The sequence below is a fragment of the Strigops habroptila genome, chromosome W (genome assembly GCF_004027225.2).
Source record: "Strigops habroptila isolate Jane chromosome W, bStrHab1.2.pri, whole genome shotgun sequence".
NCBI classification, from domain to species: domain Eukaryota; kingdom Metazoa; phylum Chordata; class Aves; order Psittaciformes; family Psittacidae; genus Strigops; species Strigops habroptila.
Window position 1 is genome coordinate 34,889,099 of NC_044301.2, and position 16,553 is coordinate 34,905,651.

At 41.2% G+C, this 16,553-nt stretch overlaps 1 protein-coding gene across 1 annotated transcript in view; it reads right to left on the reverse strand.

Moving 5' to 3' along the window:
- Positions 1 to 16,553, reverse strand: part of LOC115619110 (transcription factor RFX3-like) — a 165,545-nt gene that overhangs the window by 64,630 nt on the left and 84,362 nt on the right. The window contains exons 5-7 of the mRNA XM_030511155.1: positions 14,565 to 14,639; positions 7,325 to 7,506; positions 6,461 to 6,580 (exon numbers count right to left, since the gene is read on the reverse strand). Of these exons, the coding sequence (XP_030367015.1) occupies positions 6,461 to 6,580; positions 7,325 to 7,506; positions 14,565 to 14,639 (377 nt within the window). The remainder of the gene's footprint in view (positions 1 to 6,460; positions 6,581 to 7,324; positions 7,507 to 14,564; positions 14,640 to 16,553) is intronic.

Below are 16,553 nucleotides of genomic sequence, written 5' to 3' on the forward strand. Positions count from 1 at the left end.
TGATCTGCTGGAGGATAGGAAAGCTCTGCAGAGGGATCTGAACAGGCTGGATCTATGGGCTGTGGCCAATGTTATGAGGTTCAACAAGTCCAAGTGCCAGGTCCTGCACTTGGGCCACAACAACCCCATGCAATGCTACAGGCTTAGGGGAAAGTGGCTGGAAAGCTGCTCAGCAGAAAAGGACCTGGGGTTGCTGATTGACAGCCAGCTGAACATGAGCCAGCGGTGTGCCCAGGCAGCCAAGAAGGCCAACGGCATCCTGGCCTGTATCAGCAATAGTGTGGCCAGCAGAACGAGGGAAGTGATTGTGCCCCTGTACTGGGCACTGGTGAGGCCGCATCTCAAATACTGCATTCATTTCTGGGCCCCTCACTACAAAAGAGATATTGAGGTGCTGGAGCAGGTCCAGAGAAGGGCAACAAAGCTGGTGAAGGGTCTGGAGAACAAGTCTTATGAGGAATGGCTGAGGGAACTGGGGTCGTTTACTCTGGAAAAGAGAAGGCTCAGGGGGGACCTTATTGCTCTCTACAACTACCTGAAAGGTGAGGTGGGGGTTGGTCTCTTCTCCCAAGTAACAAGTGATAGGACAAGAGGTAATGGCCTCAAGCTGTGCCGGGGGAGGTTTAGATTGGATATTAGTAAAAATTTCTTCACCGAGAAGGTGATTGGGTATTGGAACAGGCTTCCCAGGGAAGTGATGGAATCACTGTCCCTGGAAGTATTCAAAAAACATGTAGGTGAGGCCCTTAGCGACATGGTTTAGTGGTGGACTTGGCAGTCCTGGGGTGAATGTTGGACTTGATGATCTTAAAGGTCTTTTCCAACCTAGTTGATTCTATGATTCTATATAGATGAGCCAAGTCCCTACCTGTGTATTTCTTCTATTCCATTACAAAGGTGCTTTAAATCTCTTGATCTGTGTCTGTTGTGTCCAAACTACTGTCTCAGCTGGGAGAGGGGACTCCTTCCTTCTCACACTTCTCCTCTGCTCTGCTGAAGTTCCTTCATCAAATATACAACTGCTCCAGCGTGGTCTGTTCCACAAGCTGCTAAGTGAATACTAGTTCTGGTGCCATGGAACACCTCCTCCCCCTCCTTCTTGTCTGACCTTGGTGTTTGTACATCTGTTTCTCACTCTTTTTTTTCCCCCCTCCTCTGCATGTCTGGTGTTTTTTCCCCTGTCTGAAGTATGTTTTCACAAAGGCACCAACAACTTAGTTGACTGACTCGGCTTTGGCCTACATTGGGTCCATTGACCAGCCAGCTGGAATCACCTGTCTCCAGCACAGGGTGGCCCCTTGCCCCCTACCAAAACCTTGATACATATAACCAATATAATGTGACGCAAGTAGGAAACTTGCATGACCCTTCAAATTATGAAAGTGATCTGTAGCATAAATTCAGCCTACACTATTTGTCAAGAAGTCAAGAACTAGAAGTGTCTATCCAATTAGATGTGATTGATGGAGAAGGGGTAAAATTGATACCGTTATACAGAAAAAGCTAACATAGTTGACAGCTGATTCTAAAGTATGGAAGATAAATAATATTTCCCAATTTGAGTAATCAGAAGGGAGAAGGAAACGTTTGTGATTCTTAGACTGACTTTGCTGTGAATGTCTTCTTATAAGAGAATTATTGCACAGATGTTAAAACATTTTGTTTAGTTTTTAAATTTAATTGGAAACATTAATAAAACTGGAAAACTCACAGAATCATTATGGTTGGAAGGGACCTTTGGAGATCATCTAGTCCAACCCCTCTGCCAAGAAAGGGCCACCTAGAGCAGGTTACACAGGAACAAGTCCAGGTGGGTTTTGAATGTCTCCAGAGCATCTCCCCTTCAGCCCTGTTTTGCTGATTACAAGCTCTCTCTTTTCCATAACACCCTGCACCCTTTGCTTGCCAACCCATTTCACCACTCCCTCGCTTGATTGTGGGTCGTCATCTCCCTCCCCTGTCATTTGAAGTTTAAAGTTCCCCTCACCAGGTTGGCCAGCCTGTTGGAAAAGATGGGTTTCCCCACTTGATTCCATTTCTCTAGCAGTCTTGAATCACAGAATCACAGAATTGTTAGGGCTGGAAGGGGCCTTTGGATATCATCTAGTCCAACCCCCCTGCCAAGAAAGGGCCACCTAGAGCAGGTTACACAGGAACGTGTCCAGGCGGGTTCCAAATGTCTCCAGAGATGGAGACTCCACAACCCACCTGGGCAGCCTGTTCCAGTGCTCTGACACCCTCAATGTAAAGAAGTTCTTCCTCACGTTGAGGTGAAACTTCTTGTGTTTTAGTTTATGGCCATTGCTCCTCGTCCTGTTGCTGGGCACCACTGGAAAGAGTCTGGCACCATCCTCCTGGCACCCGCCTTTGAGATATTTATATGCATTAATGAGATCCCTTCTCAGTCTCCTCTTCTCTAGACTAAACAGGCCCAGCTCCTGCCATCTCTCCTCATAAGAGAGAGACTCCAGACCCCTGATCATCCTTGTGGCCCTCCGCTGGACCCTCTCCAGTAGCTCCTTGTCTTTCTCGTACTGAGGAGCCCAGAACTGGACACACTACTCCAGATGTGGCCTCACCAGGGTCGAGTAGAGGGGGAGGATCACCACTCTTGACCTGCTGGCAACACATTTCCCCTTCATGAATCCATGCTGACTCCTCCTGATGACCTTCTTCTCTTCTACATGCTTGGTGATGACCTCCAGAATGACCTGTTCCATCACCTTTCCAGGGATGAGGCTGACTGGCCAGCACTTTCCCGGGTCCTCCTTCTTGCCCTTTTTGTACATCGGAGTAACATTGGCCTTCCTCCAGTCATCGGGCACCTCTCCCATTCTCTATGATTTTTCAAAGATGATGGAGAGTGGCAGGGCAACAACATCTGCCAGCTCCCTCAGCACCTGTGGGTGCATCCCATCAGGGCCCATGGATTTGTGGGTGTTAAGTCTGTCTAGCCTATCCTAACCCAGCCCTCTATGACCAGGGGGAAGTCTTCCTTTCTCTGGCCGCCTTCTCTTACCTCCAAGGTCTGGGACTCCTGAGAGCCGTCCTCATCAGTAAAGACTGAGGCAAAGAAGGCATTCAGTAGTTCCTCCTTCTCTGTGTCTTCCCTTACCAGGACACCCATCTGATTCAGCAGTGGCCCCACATTTTCCCTTATCTTTATTTTGCTGCTGATGTACTTGTAGAAGTCCTTCTTGTTGTCCTTGATGTCCTTTGCCAGACTCAATTCCAGGTGGGCCTTGGCCTTCCTTGTCGCATCCCTGCATACCCTGATGATATTCCTATAGTCCTCCCACTTGGCCTGTCCCTCTTGCCACATCCCATAAATTTCTTTCTTGAGTTTAAGATTTACTAGGAGCTCCCTGCTCATCCATGCAGGTCTCCTGCCCCCTTTGCCTGATTTCTTCATCATGGGGGTGACACTGGTCTTGGGCTTGGAGGAAGTGGTGCTTAAATATTGACTGGCTCTCTTGGACTCCCTTCTCTTCTAGAGCCCTATCCAACATGATTCTTCTAAGTAGGTGTTTGAAGAGGCTGAAGTTAGCTCTCCAGAGGTTTAGGGTTCTAGTCCTGCTTACTGTTGTGCTTCCCCCATGAAGGATCCTGACTTCCACCATCTCATGATTGCTACAGCCACGGCTGCCCCCAACCTTTATGTCTTTCTTAAATAAGAAACGTTACTCCTAATGATACAAACTATAGTATTAAGTCCTTAATCTCATTGTAAAACTGCTAGAATTCTGAATACTGTAAGATAAATTTTATACAAATTTACAGATATATACCAAACTTCTTAAATACATGCTAAGCATGTTTCAGAACTCTGGCAGAAGTCTTAGTTTGTAAATACGCAGTGCTTAAAAAAATGCAATGCAGCTTAATGCATGCTTTTGTTTGTTTGTTTTTCTTACATGTGGCTCTTTTATCCTCTCCCCCACCCCCCAAATGCTAACTTCAGAGATCTAGTACGTACATGAGAATCTTGATTTGTATTTAAATAAACAAGGAAATATATGGGTATTTTCAAGCTCTCCCCATATATATTTCAGTGGAAAATCTGACCATACTGTATCCTAAACCCTGCAAAATATGGATATCAACAGAAATAAAAAGTAAAAGTAAAGATTTCTGCATGCTAGAGAACAGAAAAAATGTATTAAACATGCTCGAATAAGAAATACTGGTGTTTTTTATATATATTAAAACTTTTGTTTAAAATTACTATTATGATAAACCTATCCCATTGTGATAAAAATATGAAAACATCTACTCTTGCTTTTAAACCATGATAAATGTCTAGTTTTCCATCAAAAAATTTGAAGTAAAAACTTCAAAGTTGGCAGTTTTTATATAGGTAACGTTTCATGATTTCCCAATTTTTCCAATGAAAATTTCCAAGTTTTCTGTTGGATAAACACCTCTTTTCAGAAAAGTGTATTGGCATATCTGATTTTGCATAGAAAAGAGACAGTACTAAGTTTTTCACCTTGTAAATATCACACAGTCAATCTATCTCCTTGCTCTCTATATTTAGTCTATTTAGAATCTCTGGTATTTGGAAATGTATTTTACTGAAATCTTTGCGCACCTGAACTGATTTAGAGGATGAACAAAGATCTTCAAAACTACTTTATATACATACTGTTGAGATGGAATAAATAAAGCGGATCCACACTATTTTCATTAGTATTCAGTGAAAGGATAAAAAGCAGTGGTCACAAATTGAAATACAGGAAATTGCGCTTAAACATAAGAAAATGTGGGGTTTTTTTTGTGTGTGCATGTTTTTTGTTTGTTTGTTTGTTTGTTTAATATAGGGGTGGTTGAACATTGAAACAGTTTGCCCTAGAAGGTTGTGAAGTCTCCATGTTTAGAGATATTCAAAACCCAACTGTACATGGTCCTGGGCAACCTGTTCTAGCTGATGCTTTGAGCTGGGGGGTTGGACTAGACAATCTCCAGAGGTGCCTTTCAACTAAATGACATTTCTTGGTTTTCAATTTGTGCCCATTGCCCATCATCCTGTCACTGGGCACTGCTGAAAAGAGTCTGGCTCAGTCTTTTACTCCTTCCCATCAGGTATTTATACACATTGATAAGATCCCTATGTTGTAGGAGTACTGATCTCTAGCTCAGCAACAGCCATGCCTGTGGCTGGTATGGATCTCATTGATCTGGTCCCCAAGCCATGGATTAGCTTTCTGGCTTGACCTTGGACCTGTCTTGACACTAGGGACCTGCCCAGTGATCAATGGACTGTGTCTGACCCTCATTAGACCTCAGTCTGATTTGTGGACTGACTTCCCGGCTTGACCTTGGACCTGCCTCATCACCAAAAATTTGTCTGATGACCTGGACTCTTGTTTGAATCTCACTACCCTTTCCAGGTCTGCCCTGCTCACCTCACTTGGATATTATGGGACCAGGCACAGGCTGGTGAGGCCCTTGCTGTGCGTATCATGGTGCTCGACTCCCAACTCCTCCTCCCTTAAGGGAGAAGCCAGCCCTTGCTGCTCCCTGACAGGAAGACAGTGTCTACTTGCTAAAGTCAATATAGCCAATATCCATTGCTCTCCCCTCACCAACTGAGCCAGTCACCACATCGTAGAAGGCTATTGGGTTGGTCAAGCCATGATTTCCCCTTTGTAAATCCATGCTGACAACTCTCAAGTATCTTCTTGTCCTTCATAGGTGGGCTTTGGGTTTCCTAACAACACCATCCCTGCATACTCAGACAGTCTTTCTATATTCTTCCTGGGTTTCCTGACCCCGCTTCCACCTCTTGCATACTTTCTTATGTTTGAGCTTTGTCAGGAGCTCCTTGTTCATCCATGCAGGCTTCCTGCCACCTTTGCTTGACTTCCTGTATGTTGGGATGGACCATTCTTTAGCTTCAAGGAGGTGATCCTTGAAAAATCTACCAGCTCTCCTGGACCCCTTTGCCCAGTAGGACTATCTCATATGGGATTATTCCAAGCAGAGCCCAGAAGAGTCCTAAGTCTTCTCTCCTCAAGTCCAGGGTTTTGATACATCAGTTCTTGCCAGGAGGAGGAAATCAACACAAAGCTGAACCTAATCACAAGCTCTTCTATCATTTTATATATGTGCTGCTTAAAGTAATGAAAATGAACAACAGAATTTGAAATTCAAAGCTCCTATTACTTTTTTTTTTCCAGATTGTGAGAAAATAACACTGCCAAGAAGTGTCTGTTCAGAACTGTGTGATATTTTATTTTTATTATAACTTTTTAAAAATTTATGCGTTTTTAGGTATGTGCTCTCTCATGTCTACTGATATCAGACTCCAGGGATATCAACTGCAGATCTGACAAACCTTTATTTTTCACAAGAGAAGCTAAAGAATTTCCATTAGAGGTTCAACTTTGCCACATAAATGAGGACAGGTAAGTCTACAAGAACTAGAAATATGAAAAAATAGTTTAATTTAACACTGTACCTCTGTTTCTGCTGCATGGGTTGCTGTCTCATAGCCATATATTGCATGTCCTCTTGTAGCCGATTAAGGGGAGAATCTGGTTTGACACGAATCCCATAATAATGGTATTTGGAGTTCCCCCTTTATGAAAGAACAAAAATAACATTAATTTTATGCATATATGTCATACTCACTTCACAATTTGCCTTGACTGGAAAACAGTACATAAAAGTTAGGCTTTACTTTCCTCTCGCCCTAGTATAAAACTAGGTTATACCAGTTTCTGTAAATCAGTTCACTTAAACTATATTTTCCACCACTTTACAGCTGGACTTCATTTAAATAGAATAAGGAAAGTAAAAAAAAATTAAATTACTTATGCAGTCATGGTGAATAAAACAATTCCATACTTGTGAGTGAGCGAGTGTTTGTGTATGTTTCACTAGTCAACTTCAGTCCTGATCAGCTGGAGAGGAAGAACAGGATTGGGCTATCTGTGTTCATGTTTATGTGAGTGCTATTGGTGTCTATGTGGGTGCTGGTAAAAGCATTGCTCTATGTTAACTTGTGTGGTTAGCTGTGTTAGTGTCATGTGTGTGTTTATCTACATCTTTGGAACACATGTTCAGTCTCACTTCCAGCTGGACCTGCAAATGGGAACAGCAGTAGCTGCATCCATTGGTCTGAGATGAAAGATATCTGGGTCTTAAGAGTACACAGACTCTAGCTATAGCAGACCAGGAGTTCCCTGGGTCCTGAAGTCCACTGAATTTGGCAACTCCCTTAAAGGTAGGGTTTTAAATATTTTTTCTTTATTCGCTTGCTTGTTTTTAACATACAAGATTCACATTCATAATTACTATTGATATTTTCATTAACGCAAACCTGGTTCCCAGTCTTCTGGTCCGTAATCCCATGAAGATTGACCGTATGAGTTTTCCAAAGGAGGCAGCATTGACTGGATCTAACTTGTGCTCCTGACAATGACGTAAATAATGGTTGTAAAGGGTACTTCTGGGGAGACTCACTCCTTCTGCAGTTTCATAGTTGTCTAAAAGCCATTGGAGCTATATCAAATATGAAAGAGTGAACATATGTAAATTCAGTATTACTCTACTAAAAAAAAATCTTAATTGTACAACACAGATCTCATATTTTTTAGACCACTCTTAAGGCCTTTTTAATCCAGTGACTTTATTCTTCAATCAAATATAATCTCTTTAAGTCTCTTTCAATGCTAGATATGCCATGATGCCTTAGTATATTTTAGAATTACAAGGAAATAACAAAGCTAATTGCATTTGTGACCTCAGATAGCTCCACTTTTAAAAATATTTCAGATTCAGTACCATAACATTAACATTTTATGAAGTTATTTGTGCTTTGGAGACAAATTGTTGGAACTCCAAGGAAATAAAATAATCCATGTAATATATATTGATTGCAGGAAAAAACTAAAAGGAGTAAGTTAATACATTTTTAATTCTGGAATATTATACTATTTATCTTCACCTGAAATTAAAAGAAAAAAAAAAGCAAATGAAAAAACAAAACAGTACTTCATTTAATGGAATAGGGTTTATTTTCTTCCAAATACAATGAAGAAACTATCAAATATAAGGCAACAAGCAATCTAGATGACATGAAAAATAACTAGTACATCTTTAAAATATTATGGGCCCAATCCCTTTGTGTTTTAGGCTGTTTGCATTTGACTTCAAAGAGAAACAGAATTAGGTTGTTGGGATTTTTTTAACAATGTAATTTAATGTAGGATTTTTGTGAGCCAATTTTGGAAGCACATAGGCAAACAGTTTTTAATACATCATTGTACCTTTTTATAGAACAAATAGTAACTAACATACACACAAACCCCAGGAAAAATGGTCACTTAAATGACATTTAACAGTATAGGAAAGCAACAGAATAAAACAGAAATATTTTTATAGTGGTCATATGTAAATTCTGTGGTTTCAGATTTTTTGGGATGCTAACATTTTACCTGTCTTACACCCCCCTGCCCCCATGGTTTCATATTCCTGGAATTTTCCTTTAATTTCAGCTTGAATAATTCCCAAATCTTGTTTTCTGCTTTCATTTAATACTTAATTACTTAAGAAAGCAATTATACCAAAACAAATCAGCACAAACATCCAAATTTTCCAGGATCAGAAATGTTACCATCTTATCCGGGCTTAGTTTGAGCATCCAGTAAATACCAAATCCATGGATTTGGTATTGGCATTTGGAACTAAATTTTATTCCAATATGCTGGACCCTCATACAGTTGTATAATCCATTTCAATTTAGTCCATCAAAACAATTAATATAACCAAGATATGTCTTCAAAGTACGCTAAAAGATATACAAAGTTTATGTGACATTTAATACACTACTCTGCAGGGCTATTTACTAATAAATCACTGAACAAATTCTGTTCTACTGATGTTTGATATAATTTGTCATTTAAAGAACATGAATATCAATAATTTAATGCCCATTACTCATAAAATGTTTCCACTCTGACCCTTGTTTATTGCAAGATTCTTCTTGTAAGAAGGGATCAGCATTCCTATTCATAGGAGTCAGTGCAAAATCAGCTCTTCCACTCCATCTAGGAAACTGCTCACCAGAGACTGGAGCAGCAACTTTCTTGGGAGGATCACCATTCACCGTTGTTTTCCTTTTCAATTCACATACCCATTCCTCCAGAACTGAGGTAGGTCTTCCATCCCACTTTCTCATGTCTTCACCATGATCTCACAGGTAAAACCATAGGGTGCCCTGTGGCATGTACCTCCTATATCTTCCCTCTTGAGCAATAGGGTACTTACTGTTAATAGCCAAGATGTGGGTCTGTACATGTGGGGAGCTGTATAGATCATCTCTTAATTGCTTGAACTCCTGGGACAGGAGTTGTTCCACTGCTGAAATGGTGGAAGAGGAAAGAATGTCTTCAAACTTCTGGAGTTGATGACTCACTTCATCCACTGTTGGTGCCGCTGCATCCCTCTAGCTCATTGATGCCAATGAGTTAGAATATGATGATGGCACACTGTGTAAATTTCCGCCACGAGTCGTGTACATTCAACTTCATCTGGATCTATGGGTGCATTCCCAGTGTCTAATTCCCTCAGGTAATGGAGGCCTTTATCGTGGTCCACTTGCCTGGGCGACATATAACATCTTACTTGTAGGGATACATTTCCTTCACAGCTGCCAAGAGCTACCTCCAGAGGCTGAGGACTCATTTCTCTTTCACAGTCACTTTGTCAATTCCCCCTTCCCTAGCAAGTGATCCCAGATGTTTGGCTTCCTTACCCTCTAGTTCGTGACTGTCGGCCCCATTGTCCCAGCATCAGAGCATCCAGGTGATAATGTGCTCACCTGGAAGATGGCTGAAATCTTTTCACATATTCTGCATCTCAGTCAAGGGCAGGGATCGAGAAGTTACCTCTTCCTCCTCCTCTTCCTCTGTTTCTTGTACTAATTCCTCTCATTCCTCTCATTCAGATGTCATAGAACCATAGAATCATAGAATAGTTAGGGTTGGAAAGGACCTTAAGATCATCTAGTTCCAACACCCCTGCCATGGGCAGGGACACCTCACACTAGACCATGTCGCCCAAGGCTCTGTCCAACCTGGCCTTGAACACTGCCAGGGATGGAGCATTCACAACTTCCTTGGGCAACCCATTCCAGTGCCTCACCACCCTCACAGTAAAGAACTTCTTCCTTATATCTAACCTAAACTTCTCCTGTTGAAGTTTGAAGCCATTACCCCTTGTCCTACCACTACAGTCCCTAAGGAAGAGTCCCTCCCCAGCATCCTTATAGGTCCCCTTCAGATACTGGAAGGCTGCTATGAGGTCTCCACACAGCCTTCTCTTCTCCAGGCTGAACAGCCCCAACTTTCTCTGCCTGTCTTCATACGGGAGGTGCTCCAGCCCCCGTATCATCCTCGTGGCCCTCCTCTGGACTTGCTCCAACAGCTCCATGTCCTTTTTATGTTGAGGACACCAGAACTGTACACAATAATCCAAGTGAGGTCTCATGAGGGCAGAGTAGAGGGGCAGGATCACCTCCTTTGACCTGCTTCTTTTGATGCAACCCAGGATACGGTTGGCTTTCTGGGCTGCAAGTGCACACTGCCGGCTCATGTTAAGCTTCTCATCAACCAACACCCCCAAGTCCTTCTCTGGAGGGCTGCTCTGAATCTCTTCTCCCCCCAACCTGTAGCTATGCCTGGGATTGCCCTGACCCAGGTGTAGGACCTTACACTTGGCTTAAACTTCATAAGGTTGGCATCGGCCCACCTCACAAGCGTGTCAAGGTCCCTCTGGATGGCATCCCTTCCCTCCAGCGTATCAACCGAACCACACAGCTTGGTGTCATCGGCAAACTTGCTGAGGGTGCACTCAATCCCACTCTCCATGTTGCCGACAAAGATGTTGAACAGGACCGGTCCCAACACTGATCCCTGAGGGACACCACTCGTTACAGGTTTCCAACTGGACATTGAGCCGTTGACCACAACTCTTTGCCTGCGACCATTGAGCCAGTTCTCTATCCACCGAGTGGTCCATCTATCAAATTGATGTCTCTCCAATTTAGAGACAAGGATGTCGTGCAGGACAGTGTCAAACGCTTTGCACGTCTGGCATTGAGTCTTCATCTTCCTTCACTATGTGAGTTGCTTTTCATGCTTTTTGCTTGCTTTTCCTCTTGCTTATAGGGGCAACTGATAGTGGCACGGATTGGTCCTTTGTTTCAGCTGCAGTGCCTGCTAGCAGGTTTGGACCAGCTGCAGTGTCTTCCACTGGGTTTGGAGTGGCTGCTGTGCTCATTGCTGGGGATGGAGTATCCACGTTGTCTGTTGCTTTGCCATCACATCCAGAGACATCTTTTTCCCCTTGAGGTAATTGGATGGCATTGAGCAGGGCTCTGTAGGCATAGGCCAAGCCCCAGCACATCATTGCCATGATTTGTCCCTCTCTGGTATTGCCAGGATGACAGCACACCTTGTCTAACTGTTTTAGTAGTTTTTCCAGATTTCGCACGTGTTCACGGGTGAAGTTCCTAAGCACTGGAGGGGCCCACTGGCCTAGGTACTTGCCCATACTATCCCACACACCCTGCCACTCCTGACTGTCCAGCCTTGGGGAAAATCTCTTGGTGGTCCTCTTAGATCGTCATTTAACTTTAGAGAAGACCCGAGCCCGACACTGCTTAACTGTCAAGATCAGACGAAATAGGGCATTCTCAAGGCCGTGGGTAAAACACATGCAATATTTGTGGCAACATGCTGATTCCCAGCAAAAGCAGCAGGCAGGTTTCAAGGGTATCCAAAGGACATCCAAAACCTTTAGAATTCTCAAATGCTGCTGTAAATAGCCTGGTGGGGGAGCAGAGGGTGTGAGGGAATGTCTCCTTCATAGGTTGACCCTCCAAGGAGGAAAAAAAAGGTGTGTAATTGCTAAAAATACCCATTATATGCCTCCCAAAGTATAGAGGTGATGACCATGCTGAGAACGCATGCCAGAACAGTTTCATGCAAATACCAGCAAATACTAGCTGCAAGTAAGGTATGACATGCTGAAACTCTGAGACCAAGTGCAACAACTCTGAGAGCAAATAAATCAACATTGTGACGAGTGACTATTAGTCCAAAACAATGAATGCTTATCACAAATATGATTAGACACACTCTGGTCAGATCTGTCGTTATCTCAACCCTCGGGCTCCACGTTGGGCGCCAGAAAAGGACTGTCGTGGTTTAAGCCCGGAAGCAGAGACAGGACACCTGACCCAAACTAGCCAAAGGGGTATTCCATACCACAGCACATCATGCCCACTATATAAACTGGGGGGAGTTACTCGGAAGGCCCAGATCACTGCTCGGGTCGGGCTGGGTATCAGTCGGCAGGTGGTGAGCAACTGCATTGTGCATCACTTGTGTTTATTGTTATTTTTCCCTTTCCCCTTTTAGTTTTATATTCTCTCCCCTTGTTATTTCCCTTATCATTATTATTATTGGTGCTGGTAGTAGTAGTTTTGTATTATACCTTAGTCACTGGACTGTTCTTATCTCAACCCGTGGGATTTACATTCTTTCAATTCTCCTCCCCATCCCTCTGGGAGCGGTTCTGAGTTACCAGCTGGGCTTAAACCAGGACATCCTGCCACTGCAGGTCCTGGTAAAAATTCTCTCTCCGTCTTTCTTAGATGCCCCCTTTAAGTATTGAAAGGCCACAACAAGGTCTCCCTGGAACCTTCTGTTCTCCAGGCTGAACCACCTCAACTCTCCCGGCCTTTCTTCAAAGAAGGTGTTCTAGCCCTCTGATCATTTTTTGTGACCCTCCTCTGACCAACTCTATCCCACTATCTATATCAGTGATGAAGATATTAAATAGTGTTGGTCCTACTATGGACCCTTGAGGGACACTGATCTCCATTTGGAGATTGAGAGACATTGACTGTAACTCTTCGGATGTGGCCATCCAGCCAATTTTTTATCCATCTAAACAGTCTATCAATCAAACCCATATCTCTCCAATTTAGGAGCAAGAATGATGTGGAGGACTGTATCAAAGGCCTTATAGAAGTCCAGGTAGATGACATACATGACTCTTCCCTTGTCCACCAATGCAGTCCCTCCATCATAGAAGGCCACTAGATTAGTCAGGCATGATTTGCCCTTGATGAAACCATGTAGGCTGTCTCTAATCACCTCCCTGTCTCCCTTATTTTTCGACATAATTTCCAGGAGGATCTGTTCCATTGTCTTTTAACTAGAGCATTACACAGGAAATAGGGGAATACAGTTTTCTGATGTAGAAAAGCTAGTCCTTTAATTCTTATTGTTTTCACCATGAAGATTCTGGACTTCCTTGTCAGATTCAAGTCAGACATCAATTCTTTGTATATCTAAATTTTAAAACTTTTTTTTGGCATTTTGCAAAACAAAATTATCAACCATTTAATTATGATAATAAAATAATTTTAGCGTATTTCTAGGTTGTCTTAACATCCAAACAATTATTTTAAAAACATCCAGAATGATCTTCTTCACATTTTACAGAATTCATCTAATTTTATAATTTTCTAAGAAAAATAAATTCTCTTCCAAGAAATTGTACTGGTTTCTGCTGTCTTTTTCTACCATAATGATAAACTTTTTGAGAAAAATTTTGGCTTTTGCTTCCATATTACCACATTCTTGGAGGGGTGGGAAGTGTGTGTCAACAAATCAAAATATACATTCATATCAGAATCAATATTTACATTTCTGTGGTAAAAGAATACAAGAATCTGAAAAAAGTAAGCTTATGTTGTTTAGTAAGGCTGAAAAGCAAAAAGGATGCAGTATGTATAGAAATTTAGCAGCATTAAAAAATACAAAACTATTTATAGCAACCAAAGAAAAAAACATGTTTTTTGCATAACATTTCAAGAAAGACTAGCACTGCTTAAAAACAAACTGAAGATTAAACTTTGAACCTTTCTCCTTTACCTAAATGTTATATTTAATGGCTTTACCACTATATATCTTCAGCTTTCTCTTATGGTAAATTCCTAACTACAGGATTTGCAAAGACAGAACAAAGCAAGAGAAGAATAAAACAAATTAGAGACTAACAGATTCTTTGTTTGTTTTGTTGTTTTTGTTTTTATCTCATCAAATGGATCTTCAGGATTCTTATCTTATAATAAACTTATTCAGAAAAATAGAAATATTTAAAAAGAAATCTAAAGAATATTTTTATTCAATGTGTGCTGCTTCTTTCCCTCTTCACCTGCTCCTAAATTATTATATTGAGTACACAAATTGAAGAAAATTTGAAGAAAACCCAAACTACTTAAGAATTATTTATTAATTTTTACATTTACATTAAGATCTGCAGAACAGGCACATACGTTAATCTGTGTTAACACACTACAGAACCTAGAAATGTACTCTACAATATGTCATGACACTTAACATGACAAAATATAGTGACAGAAGATGTAGATTGCAAGCAACTAAAATGAAAAGATTAAAAGCAAAAAGTAGCAATAAATTAAAACAAACATTTACAGGCAGGCTAAGTATGCAGAACAAGCTTTCATGAAAGAGACAACTTACATGACTGTTGAGAAGAGAGCTTCTGTGAGTAGAAAGACCATCAGACTTTTGTAGTGTCTCAATCGCCATTTCAATCTGATAATAGATGTCATTAAAAATGACTTAAGACAAGACAGTAAAAAAGGATGATCAGAAAAATTATAGATTGCCTTAAAATCTACAGAAATATCTAGTTCGGTCATGGCTAAAGTATATTTTCTGCTTAAAGGCCTCATCCTGAAGTCCCCATAAAGGCAAACCTCACCAGTGAAGTCAGGGAGGCATTTTGAATACATATATACTACAGGATCCCACTTCCAAAGTCCAATTTAACTTCCTCCCTGCTCATGAAATGAGAAGTGGATTTACCAGTAAGCTACATTGTAAACAGTAACAATTACTGAATAATCATTCTTAATAGAAGAAAAAAAACCTCGGAATAATATCCTAAGAAAGGTCTCAACATTTCTTCCTCCAAGTATTTGAGAAAAACCTGTGCACACTCTTCAGAGAATGTGAATTAGAATAAAAATTTCTGCTCTCTGTAACCAGGGAGTAAAATCTCAATCATTCAGTAGTTTTTCTGCCAAAAGTTTCATTGGACAGGATATCACCCCTACAGCCTGTCAGAGCATTCTTTGAATATCCAGAGCTCTCAAAACAAATGAAAATTGAAGGTTTACACAGACAGCAAGATCCATCCTTAAAAAAAAAACAAAACCCCACAAAAAAACCCACTCACAGATGGGTTTAGAATAATACTTTTAAAAGAAAAAGTATTATATACCACTAATTATACAGTAGTATTACTCCTATTACAAATGTGTGGACAACCATTCCCATTCCCATTGTTTCCCTCCATATTAATACATCTTTTGATTAATTCTATGACAGCATTAAAAATAAAATTGCAGTCTAACTGTAGTTTAGCTGCAGAGCTAGAATAGCAAAAACATTGAAAGTGATAGAGACAATAGGATGTACAGTAAAAGAAGGCACATAATTAGCCACATTAAATGGAAAAAAAACCAAAACCAAACCACAAAAGCAATGGAAAAACATCTGTACATTTAAAACCACATATTCCCCCTGTAGACAGTTTTAAAATAAGTCTTCCATATCCTTCTTGAATTATTACAGTATTATCCAAAGTTTATGCTGGTAAATTACACTACTAAAATGAGTTCACTCAATATACAGCACAAAACTGGAAAATAATCCAGATTATATTTCAATTAGTCCATAAACACAATTTGCTTTCCCCTTTTTATAAGCTAATAAAATAGTGTTTTTACTGCAGTAGTTCTCAATGAAAAAGGAAGCCTTTCTTACAACTGTCTAATGTTAGAAATATAAGCATTTTTTAAAAAGCATACAAGTATCTGATTGGTATGTAAGAAAACATACTTCAATGTTACAAAAATAATGTTTAAATCCAGATTTGGATTAAATCCAAATGTCAACCAGTCTTCAAAAAGGACAAGGAGGAGGACCCTGGGAACTACGGGTCAGTCAGCCTTACTGGAATGACTTATCCTGGAGGCCATCTCTAAGCATGTGGAAGATGACAAGGTGATCAGGAGTAGTCACCAAAGGGAAATCATGCTTAACCAACCTGATTGCCTTCTATGATGGGATAACTGGCTGGATAGATGAAGGAAGATCAGTTGATGTTGTCTACCTGGACTTAACCAAGGCTTTCAACACTGCCTCTACGACATTCTCATAGGCAAGCTCAGGAAATGCAGGCTGAATGAGTGGATGGTGAGGTGGATTGAGAACTGGCTGAATGGCAGGTGTCAGAGTGTTGTGATCAGTGGTACAGAGTCTAGTTGGAGACTGGTAACTAGCAGTGTCCTCCAAGGGTCAATATTGATTCCAGTATTGTTTAATTTGTTCATCAGCAACTTGGATGAAGGGCTAGAGTGCCTCCTCAGCAAGTTTGCTGAAGATACAAAACTGGGAGGAGTGGCTGATACCCCAGTGCTGTGCTGTCATTCAGAAGGATCT